General features: G+C 43.4%; 1 protein-coding gene and 1 pseudogene across 1 annotated transcript; one reads left to right on the top strand and one right to left on the bottom strand.

The window, feature by feature from the left end:
• Positions 1-1,561: 1,561 nt before the first annotated feature.
• On the bottom strand, positions 1,562-2,011 carry LOC148023144 (putative pentatricopeptide repeat-containing protein At3g28640 pseudogene; annotated as a pseudogene).
• An 11,120-nt stretch (positions 2,012-13,131) lies between these two features.
• Positions 13,132-13,647, top strand: LOC148023145 (uncharacterized). Its single transcript, XM_087695326.1, has one exon. It carries the CDS (start codon positions 13,132-13,134, stop codon positions 13,645-13,647), a length of 516 nt encoding a protein of 171 aa, XP_087551452.1.
• The last annotated feature ends 340 nt before the right edge of the window (positions 13,648-13,987 follow it).

Genomic DNA, 13,987 nt, shown 5'->3' on the forward strand with positions numbered 1-13,987 from the left:
TCATGTCATCTTTTCTGCAAGACACCGTAATTTCAGTCTCATATATTTAAACTTTTCCCACCTAACCAGTCATGTAATTCTGCATTCTGACTTTTACATCCTTGAGAATCTTTCCTGCTTCTGTTTCAGCACCAAATCCGTCTACACATATGATTGTTTTCAAGGAGCTTATTGCCACTAAAGTTTCCCTTCTCTGCATAATAGTTGTTTTATTACGCTTATAAATATAACAGGGATGGACACGTCCCTAATCAGCTTGATTCACCACCTTCTGATGCAAACATCCACCTCAAAAGGTCAGTCATTGCAGCCTGATGATGAATTCCTCATGGACTCCGAGTTCAACTCTACACATCCTCGCTGGCACCTCCAAATACATAAGTTACGGCCCTTAAGTGCAAACCGCATCCCTTGTTCCACAGCTATCACAATGAAACTGCCCTTTCGAGACGTCATCGTCCCAGAAATTGCATTTGACACAGAAATATTCTCCCATTCTAACACCACAATAAGCGCATAACTGTGCTACCTCTCGCTCCACATCACACATTGAGTATATGAACTACATACACAAATAAGCTTTTCCACCTTCTGACGCGGAAGATCATCCAGTCCTGCAAACTCCGCAATCGTAGACTGTTCTGAAGGCCATAAAGACACAAGAACTCTGTGACCTGTCGACAGTTTCAATTTCCTATAGCACATTCCTCCCCCTTGTATCCGTATCAAAAACCTGTTAATAACAGCTCTCCACTTCTTCTGAGTCAGCGTTTTGCCCACCTATTTAGAATGAAACCTTGAGGCCGTGACATCGGTGCTGTATGCACGAACTGTAATACAAATTTAGATCATCGATATCAGGTGTCTTGCTCACTATGGCATCAATAGCTGAATTCAATCCTTATGGAATGACGGAATCCTTTGTGATATTGCAATGGAATCGATATGTCAAAATTCCTGCACTTGCTTTGGCTCAATTGGCGATTCTATCTGGGCTGCTCTCTCCCTCCCAGAGTCACTCAACTCCCAGTCTTCATCGCTCCCTTTTTTCCCATCGTCTTTTCCCTCGTCACCAGCTGCATTGTCTCCTCTCTCGTCACCATCTACAGCACGTTGTCAGAGCTTCTCAACTACTTCTCTCTCCCCTTTGTTGCTGATCTCCAGCACGTTGTATATACCTGCCTTCCCTCATCTTATCGTCATCTTATTTGTCCGTTCGGCTTCGTCCCTCCTTCGTCAACTTTAGCCCTTCTCCGTCTATGTCTCTTGATCTCCGAGGACGTCCTCTCCTTCCCTCTGATTACCGAGATCCTCGAATGCCTGTTTCTCCGTGTTTCCTTCCCTTCTCCCCCAATTAGCATCGCCTTTCTTCCTTTTCGTAATCTGTCGAATCTTGCCTGCTTTTTTTTTAAATCTGCTTTTTCCCTCCCTTGTTTTTAGCCACCCTTTTCTTTCCCTTTCGACAGGATTAGTGGCCCTTTTCTTTAGCTCCTATGCTAGCACAAGCTTTCAAGATGCTAACAAAGGTGACACCGTCCGGAGAGACACCCTCTAGTTGCATTCACTCAAAACATTTAAGTGCTTGGCTACCATGTCCATATTGGCTATAGCCTGCAATTAATACACTCCACAACACTACATTACGAAGTGGAAGCTTGTCAAACACATCTTGTGCTCTTACAAGCAAGCCACATTTGACATATACATCAACCAATGCCGTGCCAACAGCCACATCTTTTTCTAGCAACCCCTTCATAGCAATCTCAGTATGAATTTCCCCAACCTTTTCTGTGGCTCCTATGCTGCCACAAGCTTTCAAAATGCAACGAAAGGTTACTGCATTTGGAGATACCCCATCAAGTATCATCCACTCAAAACGCTTCAGTGCTTCTTCACCATGCCCGTGTTGTGTATAACCTTCAATTAGTGCACTCCAAGAGACCACATTCCGGAAAGGAAGCTTGTCAAACACATATTGTGCTTTTACAAGCAAGCCACATTTGCCATACATATCCACCAATGTACTTTGACTTGCATCTCTTGGAATTAGTTTAGTACTTCCTCACAAAGCCCATAATTGACATATCTTGAAATAAGTGTAGCACATGAGATTGCATCTCGAGTTACCAGTCTACCAAAACTCCCTGTTTTTCTCCGTCTTCAGCATAGAATGAAAGAGCAAACATCACAACTAAGTATGTACAAAGTATCAAATCACACGCACAACTTTTGGGTGGTTTTCACACCTCGAATGCGCAGCAATACGACACTGGAGCCTTGGGAGCAGCCACAAGCTTCAAAAAATGAAGATATACGACATTGAAGACCCCCCATACAACCATGGGTAGCAAGAAGATGGGCAAACACAAAGCTCTTGAAGGAGGCAGCCAATAACTCTTCTTCAGGCTTGAACAAGATATGTCAATCAGTTCTTCCTCTCTCTTTTACATCCAATTGTTGAGCTCAGCCACTTGATGAGAGAGATGGAAGAAATGCGTGGGTTGAGATTGCCAATGGGATTCCCACCCTCAGCCCACACCCTGGGAATGCATGCATAGCTGGATAATCTTCAATTTCTTTCCCATTGATCAATATTTTACTCTAATCCTTAACCGTGCTCTTGTTTGATTCCTATTGATAAAAAATTTGTAAGAAGGGTAAGTCATGCAATCAGTGAATCACTGAATTGCAGAGGTAACCCCTTCCCCATCCCATTTCCTTATTGATCATGCATATCATGAAAGGCCCAATCCTCAATTTGTAAATGCATATCATGCTGGTTGCTTAATAATAACTGCCTGTCATATATATTCCGGGTGAGGAAAAGCCCGATGCCAGGCGAGGTGGCAAGACAAAAGAGGGGTGACCCCCCCTTGCCGTCAAAGACCCTGAAGGGGTGCACAACCCGGCCCGGGGGGAACTTTGCCCACCTCCCGGTGATCCGGAGCCCAAAGATTATTGCAAGTGCAGGTATATTTGATGGAATAGCCCGAGCCCTGATCATTTGAGTCTATAGCCCTCTACATGCATTGGTAATGTCATGTATCACTTGGAAATGTATGGTGGATGCATGTAAGAAGGGTGAGGTATGTAGTCATGGAAATGGTCTCAGAAATATAACTATACATGAAAAGGATGTATGGATCTATGTGGCATTGAGAACCACCATTGAGGCCCTTGATGTCTTGGAATAAGCTCCTCACCATTGGGATAAGGTATGCTCCTTGAGGGAGTCTTTGCAGGGTATTGCAGACAGTTAGTCCCACACAGTCAGCCTGCAAAAGTTGATTACAACAAAGCCTTCTTGTGTGACCAAGCACAGGCTCTATAGCTTGATTCTAAGAGGGCATCCCCCCTTTGATTTAAACTAAAAAACTCCCCATTCTACCCTACCGTTTGGGAGATATGCTTAGTTTTGTGCTAAGAGGTACTATGGGACAGGCAGTAGTCCTACATAGTTAGCCCACAAAAGTATATTACAGGAAAGTATTCTTGTATGATCGAGTGCGGGCCTTATAGCTCAATTCAAAGAGGTAATTCTCCCCTTCGATTTGAACTAAAAATATCCCCATTCCGCCCTATGGTTTGGGAGATAAGCTCAAATTTGTGCTCAAAGGTACTCTAGGACAGGCAGCAGTCCTACACAGTCATCCCACAAAAAGTGATTACAGCAAAGCCCTGATCATTTGCTGTCACATATATTTTTATATAGCCTCGTATATGGTATCAAGGGCTTTAATTTGAATAAAAAAATTTGGCAATCAGAGCTTCCTAGCTCAAGATATTGTCATTTCTATAACAAGGGGTCTAGTGGACTGCACTTGGGATGGCAGGCCACAAGGATAAAGCAAAGGCCCATGAGGACTTCCAACGTGAAATAAGGGACTCCCGTGCCTTAATGAACGATCCTAGCTCAGCCCAGGAGTATTATGATGACATGTTTGAAGAGGGTGCCCCCAAGATGGACCGATTATCTATGCTCAACCATACCCTATGCCAACATGAGACCCATCATGCTGAATGACATCGAGAGATGGAACAATGCCATAGGGAGATGGAAACCCGCCAAGATCACCGTCATTTAGAAATGATGGCCAAGATGGACTTACTCATAGAGCACATGGGTGCCCTCATCCCCACCATTTCCCCCCCTCGGATTGACCAAAGAGTATGTCCCTCCACGTGAGGCTAACTGCCCTCCCCCCTTGGAGACCGAGCGTAGCCCACAAGGTCTTGGTGGTACCCATGGCGTTCCCCATAGCACTTATGAGATGGGTGATACTTCCACCTGATATGATGAACCCTTCCTTCCCTCCCCCGTTACGAATCCTTCAAGCCCATCCTTGGCACCACAACTCCCCTGTAACAGAAGCTATATGCACACTCATGGGAATGGCTCCAAAGAAAATCTTGGGCAGCATGGAATGCAAGGAGTACATGGGCAGCATGCACATGACAATGGGCAGCATGCATATGGCAATGGGAAGCATGCATATTACAATGGGCAGCATGCACATGGCAATGGGCAGCATGCACATGGCAGTTTTGGGCAGCATGGCCATTTTGGACAGCAAGGTCCTAATGTGCAATTTGGTCCTCATGTAATGCATGGAGAGAATGGTCCCCATGGAAATTTTGGACAGCTAGGGATTGGACAGCAAGGCATGTATGGGCAGCATGTAGCACATGGCATTCATGGATAGCAAGGCCCAAAAGAACTGCATGACAAGATTGTGTTTACTAAATTTAATGGGCAGTCCTCATCCCTAGCTGAATTAGAGAAATGGACCTCTAAATTGGAAGCCTATTTTCTCATCTACCCCTGTATCGATGAGGCAAATATTATTTTTTCCTCCCTTCATTTAGAAGGTTTTGCCCACACATGGTGGAGATTCGTTCAAAGAGAAAATCAGCAGTTTTGTGATTAGGAAGAGTTCAAGATGCATATGATCCAAGTTTTTGTCTCCTGGTTAGAAAAAGAATGCTTGGCTAGGCAATGGTATCAGTTTGATCAGTGAAATCTCACCGTGAGTGAGTACACCAACCAGTTTATAAACCTATCCATGTATGTTGAGGCAATCAGTGATGAGACCAAATTGCATAAATACATTTATGGGCTAGATGCACATCTCTTAGCTGATGTAATGGCTCAAAAGCCACCCACCCTGTTTGCAGCCATAGAATTGGCTGAACGCTATGGTCGAAAATACCATCTCAATGAGGGCATGCAGCCCATTGCAGGATAGCAAAGGTACCCTTTCAGGCAACCCCCATATGCCGGTAATTATTGTAGCAACAATGCAGGGAATGGCAGCCCCAAAATCCCCACTTACCCCACTTTTAATGCTGAAAGGAAATATGGCAGTTTTGGGACAACACCCCCTCCAAAAGTGACCCAAAGTATGCTGAAAATAAGACACAGAATGGCTTGAGTCCTAACGGTCAAAAATTCATTCCTCCTAAAGTTGTCAAGGATCGCAAGGCTAAAGGCTTGTACTTTAAACACGGGGATAAGTACACAACTGATCATGCATCCAAATGCCCCTTTAAGAATGCCATTATCAAGTTTAATAGCATGTATGTGCTAGAAGATAGGGACAAGTTGGAAGAGGACTTGCATGACAACTCTCCCATGATGACACTTGCTGAAAATGCTGAATATGAAGAGGATACTAAAACCGATCAGTTTTATGACTCACCGGATGCATGGACCAGCTCTAGGAGCCTCAACACCCAACGAGTACATGGTAACATTGATGGCAAGAGTGTATACATTCTCATAGATAGTGGCAGAATGCACAGTTTTGTGAATAAATCGACTCTTGGCAGTTTGACATGTGTTCCTACTAAATTACAACAACCTCTTAGGGTTCCAGTGGCCAATGGAAATGAGAAAGTGAGCTCCCATGTATGCACACAAGTGTCTCTTATGCTAGCCGAAAATTATACAGCAAAGGTGGACTTAATTACCCTTTATATGGGCCCCGTGGATGTTGTTTTGGGATGTGATTGGCTTCAACACTTGGGAAAAATCTCTATGGACTTCTCTCAGTTGTATATGGAGTTTGTAATGCATGGGCAACTTGTACATTTGGAGGGAATCAAAGAAATTGCAGATTTTCAGCTTATAACTGCAAGACAACTGAAAAAGGAATTCAAGAAATGCTTCCAAATCTTTGTCTTGCATTTGCATAAGGATAATGATGACCAGCACACCACCTTGGGAAAGCAAAATGCAGCACTAAAAGTGCTTTTGGCTGAATATGAGGACCTATTTTAGCCCCCCACCACCCTCCCTCCTCAGAGATTGGTGGATCACCCGATTGACTTGGAGCCCCATGCCAAGCCCATCAATAAACCCCCATATCGTCTCTCTAAATGTGTGAGAGAGGAAGTAGCTAAGCAAGTCAAGGAGCTCATTGAAATGGGATTCATAGAGCCTAGCTATTCGCCTTATGCCTCCCTGGTTCTATTGGTTAAGAAAAAGGACAGATTCTTTCGGTTGTGCATTGACTATTGTGATCTCAATAAGATCACCGTAAAAAATAGATATCCCATCCCTCGAATTGAGGACTTGCTTGATGAACTCAAGGGAGCACGCTACTTCACCAAGATTGATTTGCGATCCCGTTACCACCAAATCAGAATGAGGGTGGGTTGAAGTCAAAAAAGCTTTTCGGATTGACTGTGGCTTGTACCATTTCCTTGTCATGCCATTTGGGCTCACTAATGCACCTGCCACGTTTCAAAGCTTAATGAACAAAATATTGCAGCCATAGCTTTTCCAGTTTGTGTTGGTATTCTTTGATGATATACTCATTTATAGCAAGTCATTGCATGAGCATTTGAAGCATGTCAGATAAATTTTTGATGTACTAAGAGAGCACCGGTTATTTGCCAAAGAAAGTAAATGTGTCTTCATGCAAACAGAGGTTGAGTACTTGGGACACATTGTTAGTGAAAAAGGCATCCAAGTTGATCCTCCTAAGAAAGTGCAATGTGTCTGGGATTGGCCCACCCCCACTACCACTACCTCCTTGCATGGTTTTCTTGGCCTCTCCTCTTTTTATCGGAGATTTACTCGCCATTATGCCACAATTGCAGCCCCATTAACAAACAGGCTGAAAAAAAAGGCTTTCCTAGGGATGTTTTGGCTGATTGTAATTTTCAATAGCTAAAAGACTTTCTCACTTCAGCCCCCATCCTCGTATGCCCCAACTTTTCAATGGATTTTACCATCCAATGTGATGCTAGTGCTAGAAGGTTAGGAATAGCCACTATAGCTGCACCTACCTTGATTGTTGAACTAGAAAATGGGTGAGAAATCACTTGCACTAGACAAACTGCTAAGGTGGAATTCCTACTCGGAGACGAGCCCACATATGTTAAATTTAGGGTAATGAGGCTAGGAGTCCATGAGTGTTCACTCGAGATGGATTGGCTAATCCCCAATGATGCCCACATTCATTGTGGAAAAGGTCGTCTCCTTTTGTAATCCTAAAGGTGAGCAGGTGACAACACAGGGAGAAGCAGGTAAACCAAAAATCCTGCTAGCTAAGGTGATGCGAATAGTTCAAGGAATAAGGAAAGGATTACCCATCTACCTGATCACATTAAACAAAGGATTTTACACATTTCTTGATTTCACCAGCTTGTGCTAGAAGGTTAGGAATAGCCACTATAGCTGCACCTACCTTGCTTGTTGAACTAGAAAATGGGTGAGAAATCACTTGCACTAGACAAACTACTAAGGTGGAATTCCTACTCGGAGACGAGCCCACATATGTTAAATTTAGGGTAATGAGTCTAGGAGTCCATGAGTGCCTACTCGGGATGGATTGGCTAATCCCCAATGATGCCCACATTCATTGTGGAAAAGGACAAGTCTCCTTTTGTAATCCTAAAGGTGAGTAGGTGACAACACAGGGAGAAGCAGGTAAACCAAAAATCCAGCTAGCTAAGGTGATGCAAATAGTTTAAGGAATAAGAAAAGGATTACCCATCTACCTGATCACGCTAAACAAACCAGAATAGGTAGCTGACACCAATGAAAAACCATCTTGGCTAACAGAGTATGTGGATGTGTTTCCAAAAGAGGTGATTGAATTACAACCACCAAGGGAAGTGGATCATGAGATTAAGCTAACACTAGGAGCTGCACTGGTCGCAAGAAGGCCCTACAAGATGTTCATTCCTGAAGCTATTGTGTTAAAGGAACAACTGAAACAACTATTGGACCAAGGGTACATACGGCCAAGCACTTCTCCTTAGGGAGCTCTAGTCCTATTCCAAAAGAAGAAGAATGGTACACTTTGCCTTTGCATCGATTATAGAGGCCTGAACCAAGTAACTATAAAAAATAAATATCATATCCCAAGAATGACCACGACTAGGGCTACCACAACAACGACAAACTAGAAGAGAAGAAATTAAACAATAACTACTACTATCACTACCACTACCACTACCACTACCACTACTATGACTACCACAACAACAAGAAATAAGAAAATAAGAAATTAAACAATAACTACCACTACTGCTACCGCTACCACTATCACTACCACTACCACTACCACTACCACTACCACTACCACTACCACTACCACTACCACTACCACTACCACTACCATTATAACAAAAAGGCTCCATAGACATGCTTGTAGATGCAATATTTCAACTGTGATAAAAAATGTCGGGTGCATTTATTACCGCGTCTACTGCTGCGTCTACAATTTCGCGTCTAAAAGCGCGCTTATAGTCAGAGTTACATGCCCATATAGACGTGCATATTGATGTGCTACGCAAATATATAATCATATTTATAAAAAATTGAATATATTCATATTGTGCGTCTATACACGCGTGTATCTACGCATCTAAAAAAGTGTTTACTCTACAAGTTTTTGACGATAATAGATGCGCGTTTATCTTGCAATTTAGACGCGCTGATAGACGTGCAAAATAGAGGTGTGATAAAAAAACTTCCCCCCATCAATATCAAATTGTATGCTTAGGGAAAACATAGAAAGATTATTTCGAAGATTTTTGTACTAAAAACAAAACAATGTATGTAAAACACAAAATTTCATATATATAAATGAAACATTTTTACATGATGAGTTCTAGTGCTTGTGACCTCAAGCATGGTCATGGTCGCAAGCACAGTTGAAAGTAATACATATCAAAAATGAAAACTACAAGCCAAGGGGAGGCATGCATGCATGGGGCTCCTCTACATCTCCTCAGAAGAGGCATCATTATCGCTACCATCACCGCTACCTGTGCCGCTGCTATTGCCGCCACCGCTATTGCTAGTCCCCCCTTCACTATCCTCTACTGCATCAGGGTTCATCTACACAAAGGATTAAGGTATATAAATACCATTACAAATAATAAATTAGAGTTATCTATACTTTTCATGTAAAAAATAAAACATACCTCTTCTGGTTGTGGAATCCTTATGGCACGATTATATTGCTTCTCCGTGATGAGTCCCTCCTCGTAGAAATAATGCGAAGTGGACGCCGGGTTATGACCTCGATGGTAGCCTACCTCTCTAGGAGTAGGCATCTTACCAACGATATGATAGTACAAAACAATTTGAACATACAACATATTAGAACACACTACATAATGAAGTGAAACAAATTACAAAATTTAATTTAAAAGAAGAAATCAAATAATACTTACAAACTCAACCTGCCATGACTCCTTGCCACCCGATCCATAATGCGACGATCCCATGGTTGCCATCTGGATACGTCACGTCTCTGCATGCTGGCGACTTGTTATTTTCTTTACTGCTCTCTTCTTGGCCTCTTTCCACTCCCTGCGGTGGCAATTGGGTGATTGGCCATATCCAGGGTGCCCCTGCTCTTGTCTCCGTAGTGACTCCTTGGCGCGCATCATAAGGTGAGACCCCTTGTTATGAAGCGTGTCTCTCACCTTTGACCGTCCCCAATCATCTGAGAATTGTGAATTCTCGGGATTAGGATACCTTCTATATACTACCCGCAACACCTCTCACTACAACAAAAAGGGTTCATAGACGCGCTTGTAGACGCAATATTTGAATTGTGAAAAAAATATCAGGTGCATTTATTAACGCATCTACAAAATCGCGTCTAAAAGCGCGCTTATGATCAGAGTTACACGCACACTTAGACGCGCCTATAGACGCACGTATAAACGTGCTACGTAAATATATAATCATATTTTTAAAAAGTGGGCATATTCATATTGTGCGTCTATACAAGCGTGTATCTACGCGTCTAAAACCGCGTTTACTCTGAAAGTTTTTGATGAAAATAGACGCGCATTTATCCTGCAATTTAGATGCGCTGATAGACACGCAAAATAGAGGTATGAAAAAAAAATCAGAGAGCATGTGGCTTTGCAAGCCACATGCTCTCTGGTTTTTTTCCCCCCCCATCAACATCAAATTGTATGGTTAGGGAAAACAGAGAAAGATTATTTCAAAGATTGGATACTAAAAACAAAACAATGTATGTAGCACATGAAATTTCATATATATAGATGAAATATTTTTACATTATGAGTTCTAGTGCTTGTGACGTCATGGTCGCAAGAACTAGCTGAAAGTAATACATATCAAAAATGAAAATTACAAGCCAAGGGGAGGCATGCATGCATGGGGCTCCTCTATATCTCCTCAGAAGAGGTATCATCATCGCTACCACCACCGCTGCCCGTGCTGCCGCCGTTGCAGCCACCGCTACTGCTAGTCTCCCCTTTGCTATCCTCAACTGCATCAGGGTTCGCCTACACAAAGGATTAAGGTATATAAATACCATTACAAACAATAAATTAGAGTTATCTATACTTTTCATATAAAAAATAAAACATACCTCTTCTGGTGGTGGAATCCTCATGGCGCGATTATATTGCTCCTCCGTGATGAGTCCCTCCTCGTAGAAATGCTGCCAGTGGACGCCCGATTATGACCTCGATGATAGCCTACCTCTCTAGGAGTAGGCATCCTACCAACGATATGATACTACAAAACAATTTGAACATACAACGTATTAAAACACACTACATAATGAAGTGAAACAAATTACAAAATTTAATTTAAAAAAAGAAATCAAATAATACTTACAAAGTCAGCCTCCCATGACTCCTTGCCACCCGATCCATAATGCGACGATCCCATGGTTGCCATCTGGATACGTCGCGTCTCTGCATGTTGGCGACTTGTCATTTTCTCCGTTGCTCTCTTCTTGGCCTCTTTCCACTCCTTGCGGTGGCAATTGGGTGGTTGGCCATATCCAGGGCGCCCCTGCTCTTGTCTCCGCAATGACTCCTTGGCGCGCGTCATAAGGTGAGACCTCTTGTTATGAAGCGCTTCTCTCACCTTTGACCGTCCCCAATCATCTGAGAATCGTGAATTCTCGAGATTAGGGTATCTTTTATGTACTGCCCGCAGCACCTCTTGCCACAAACCATTTTTTTGGTGCTTGAAGGAAATCATGCAATCTTTGTATGTGGCATGCATGACACTCCTCAAGTAGGCTATCACTTCCCTCCCCTCAAAGTCATGCAAGATACCTCCAACATCAGTGATAGAGTAGTATATTTGTGGAGGCTCACCTCTCTCATTTTCCGGTGAGGGTGATCGAGAGCCACCATCTAGGCAACCCCCACAAAGCCCTCGACCTCCTCGTCCTCCCGCTCCACTCTCCCTCCTCCCTCGACGTGCACTACCCTCTACCTCACTCGATACACGTTCTTCTGTAGATGTACGTGCTTTGGCCGATCCATGTACCTCAGCTGATCCCTGTGTAGACAAAGATGTGATAGGTGTCCCACACATCACACTGAAAACCTCATCTGCAGTGGGAGGGCGACCAAGATAATTGGTCATCTCCCCCATGAATTGCTCCTTGTTGAATGGGGTGCTGGAGAATCCAGGATTCCACATCTACATAAGAAAAATCATATTACACTGTGTAGATAAAACATATTACATACAGCGTCTATACCTGCGTCTCTGTGCGTGTCTATACCTGTGTCTCTGTGGGCGTCTGTCAACACGTGTATCATCGCGTGTACACTGCAGAGCACACGCGCTCAAAGATTCACTCTCAGAGAAACATTTTTCGCGTCTATATCTGCGTCTACACTGAGATGTAGACGCGCTATCAGACGCGCTCGGTCGGTTGATTTTAGGCCGACGACCGCCATTGATGATTTACAAAATGCAATACATAATGGAATCACAAATCCTAAATACACAGACAGAGCAGAGAGAGGAAGAGAGAAACAAAGAGAGAGAGAGAGAGAGAGAGAGAGAGAGAGAGAGAAACTCACCTTGGGTGTTTGGTGTGGCGGGTGGTGGCGCTTCTTCCTTCTCCTTCTTCCTCTCCTTGGTAAGTTATCCTCCCTTGATGCTTGCTTGCTTGCTTGCTGCTTCTTCTTGTTCTCCTCTCTCTTGTTCTCTCTTTCTTCCTCTCCTTGGCTTTCCTTTTCCCTTCTTGTGTGTTTGAAATGAAAGAAGAGGTGAGTCATGAGGAGGTGAGGCATGAAGAGACTAGGTGATGCATGAAGAGACTGCATGTCGGCTAAACTCAAGCTTCAGAACCGCAAAAAACACAGGAAAGGAAAGGCGTAGTTTGAAAAGAAATGATTTAAGTATGATTTGAATTTTGACGTGTGCGTCTATTTTTGCGTGTATATGTGCGTCTATTGTTCAGGTAGACGCGATTATAGACGCGAAGATAGACGCGGAAATAGACATGGAATGAGAGAGGGAGAGGGAGAGGGAGAGGGGGAGAGAAGAAAACATAATATGGAAAGGAGAGAGAGGGGGAGGGAGAAGAAATGAGAGAAGGAGAGGAAGAGAGCTAAAGGAAATGAGAGAGGAAGAGGAGAGAGAAAAAAAGAGAGAATGAGAGGAGAGAGAAAAAGAGATAAGATGTTAAACATAATAGGCAAATAGAGCAAAAGAGGGTATGGCCCCTGCACGACATCCACATCTGTGCACAACATCAACCGCGACTGGCCCCTATAGCACAAGGCCTCCTCTGTGCCCTACTGCAAAACACAAACCAGATTGCCATCAAGACGATTGTTGCATGCACGCAATCGCTTCCTTGTGGAAGTACTTTCATGAGTGGTTTCAAGTTATATCTAGCAGAACAAGCTCCTTACAAAGGTCAATCCAAATCCAAGGCTCTTCCTCAAGGCCTTTCAATTGAGTCTCTCATCGTTGACTACCTCAAGAAAGTATCACAATTTATCTTGCATTACCTGAGGGACAGGTATGGTGGGCAATTGATGATGAAGGATATTCAATGGTGTCTTTCTGCGCCAGTAATATGGGCAGAAGCTGCCAAGCAAAAGATGAGGAAATGTGCTCAGGAAGCTGGTATGGTCAAGGGAGTGTCAAGCAGAACATGCTCAGAGGATGCTAGCCCTCATCTATTAAGAGTAGTTCTGGAGCCAAAGGCTGCATCTTTGCATTGTCTCCAAAATGCTAGATTCCTATCCATCAGAGAAGGAGAAAAGTTTGTTGTGGTTGATGTGGGCGGAGCCACTATTGATTTGCTGGTGGTTGAGGATTTGCAAAAATCTGAGGCTGATGCTGCAACGTTAGATGCAACCTTATTGTGGCTTAAAAACTAATGAATGATCTGCATTTTAATCATTATCCTTGGACCTAATGCCAGTCCGGTTGTCCAGATCACTTGTGAAATGGTCTTGATCCAAGTTGCTTATATTGTTAGCCCATGCCAGTACCCAAAAAGTGTCACCTGATTGATAGCTGTCTTTTTACAGACTCCTCTACCCTGTAGTGTTTTGACTTTGCATTGTAAGCCTTGTGTATTCCAATCTCCCTCCTTGTGTATTCCAACCTCCCATGCCAATGAGAGAGGGAGAGGAGAGAGAAAAAGGAATGAGAGAGGGCAAGGAAGGGAGAGAAATGAGAGAGAGAGGAGAGAGAAAAAAGAGAGAGAGAAGGAGA

Source organism: Lygodium microphyllum, chromosome 16 (assembly GCF_053477565.2).
Source record: "Lygodium microphyllum isolate KBCC chromosome 16, Lygodium_microphyllum_v1.1.10, whole genome shotgun sequence".
Taxonomy (NCBI): domain Eukaryota; kingdom Viridiplantae; phylum Streptophyta; class Polypodiopsida; order Schizaeales; family Lygodiaceae; genus Lygodium; species Lygodium microphyllum.

What these genes read in the sequence shown, in the direction of transcription:
- LOC148023145 (XM_087695326.1), top strand. Translation starts at nt 13,132, where the DNA reads ATGAGTGGTTTCAAGTTATATCTAGCAGAACAAGCTCCTTACAAAGGT.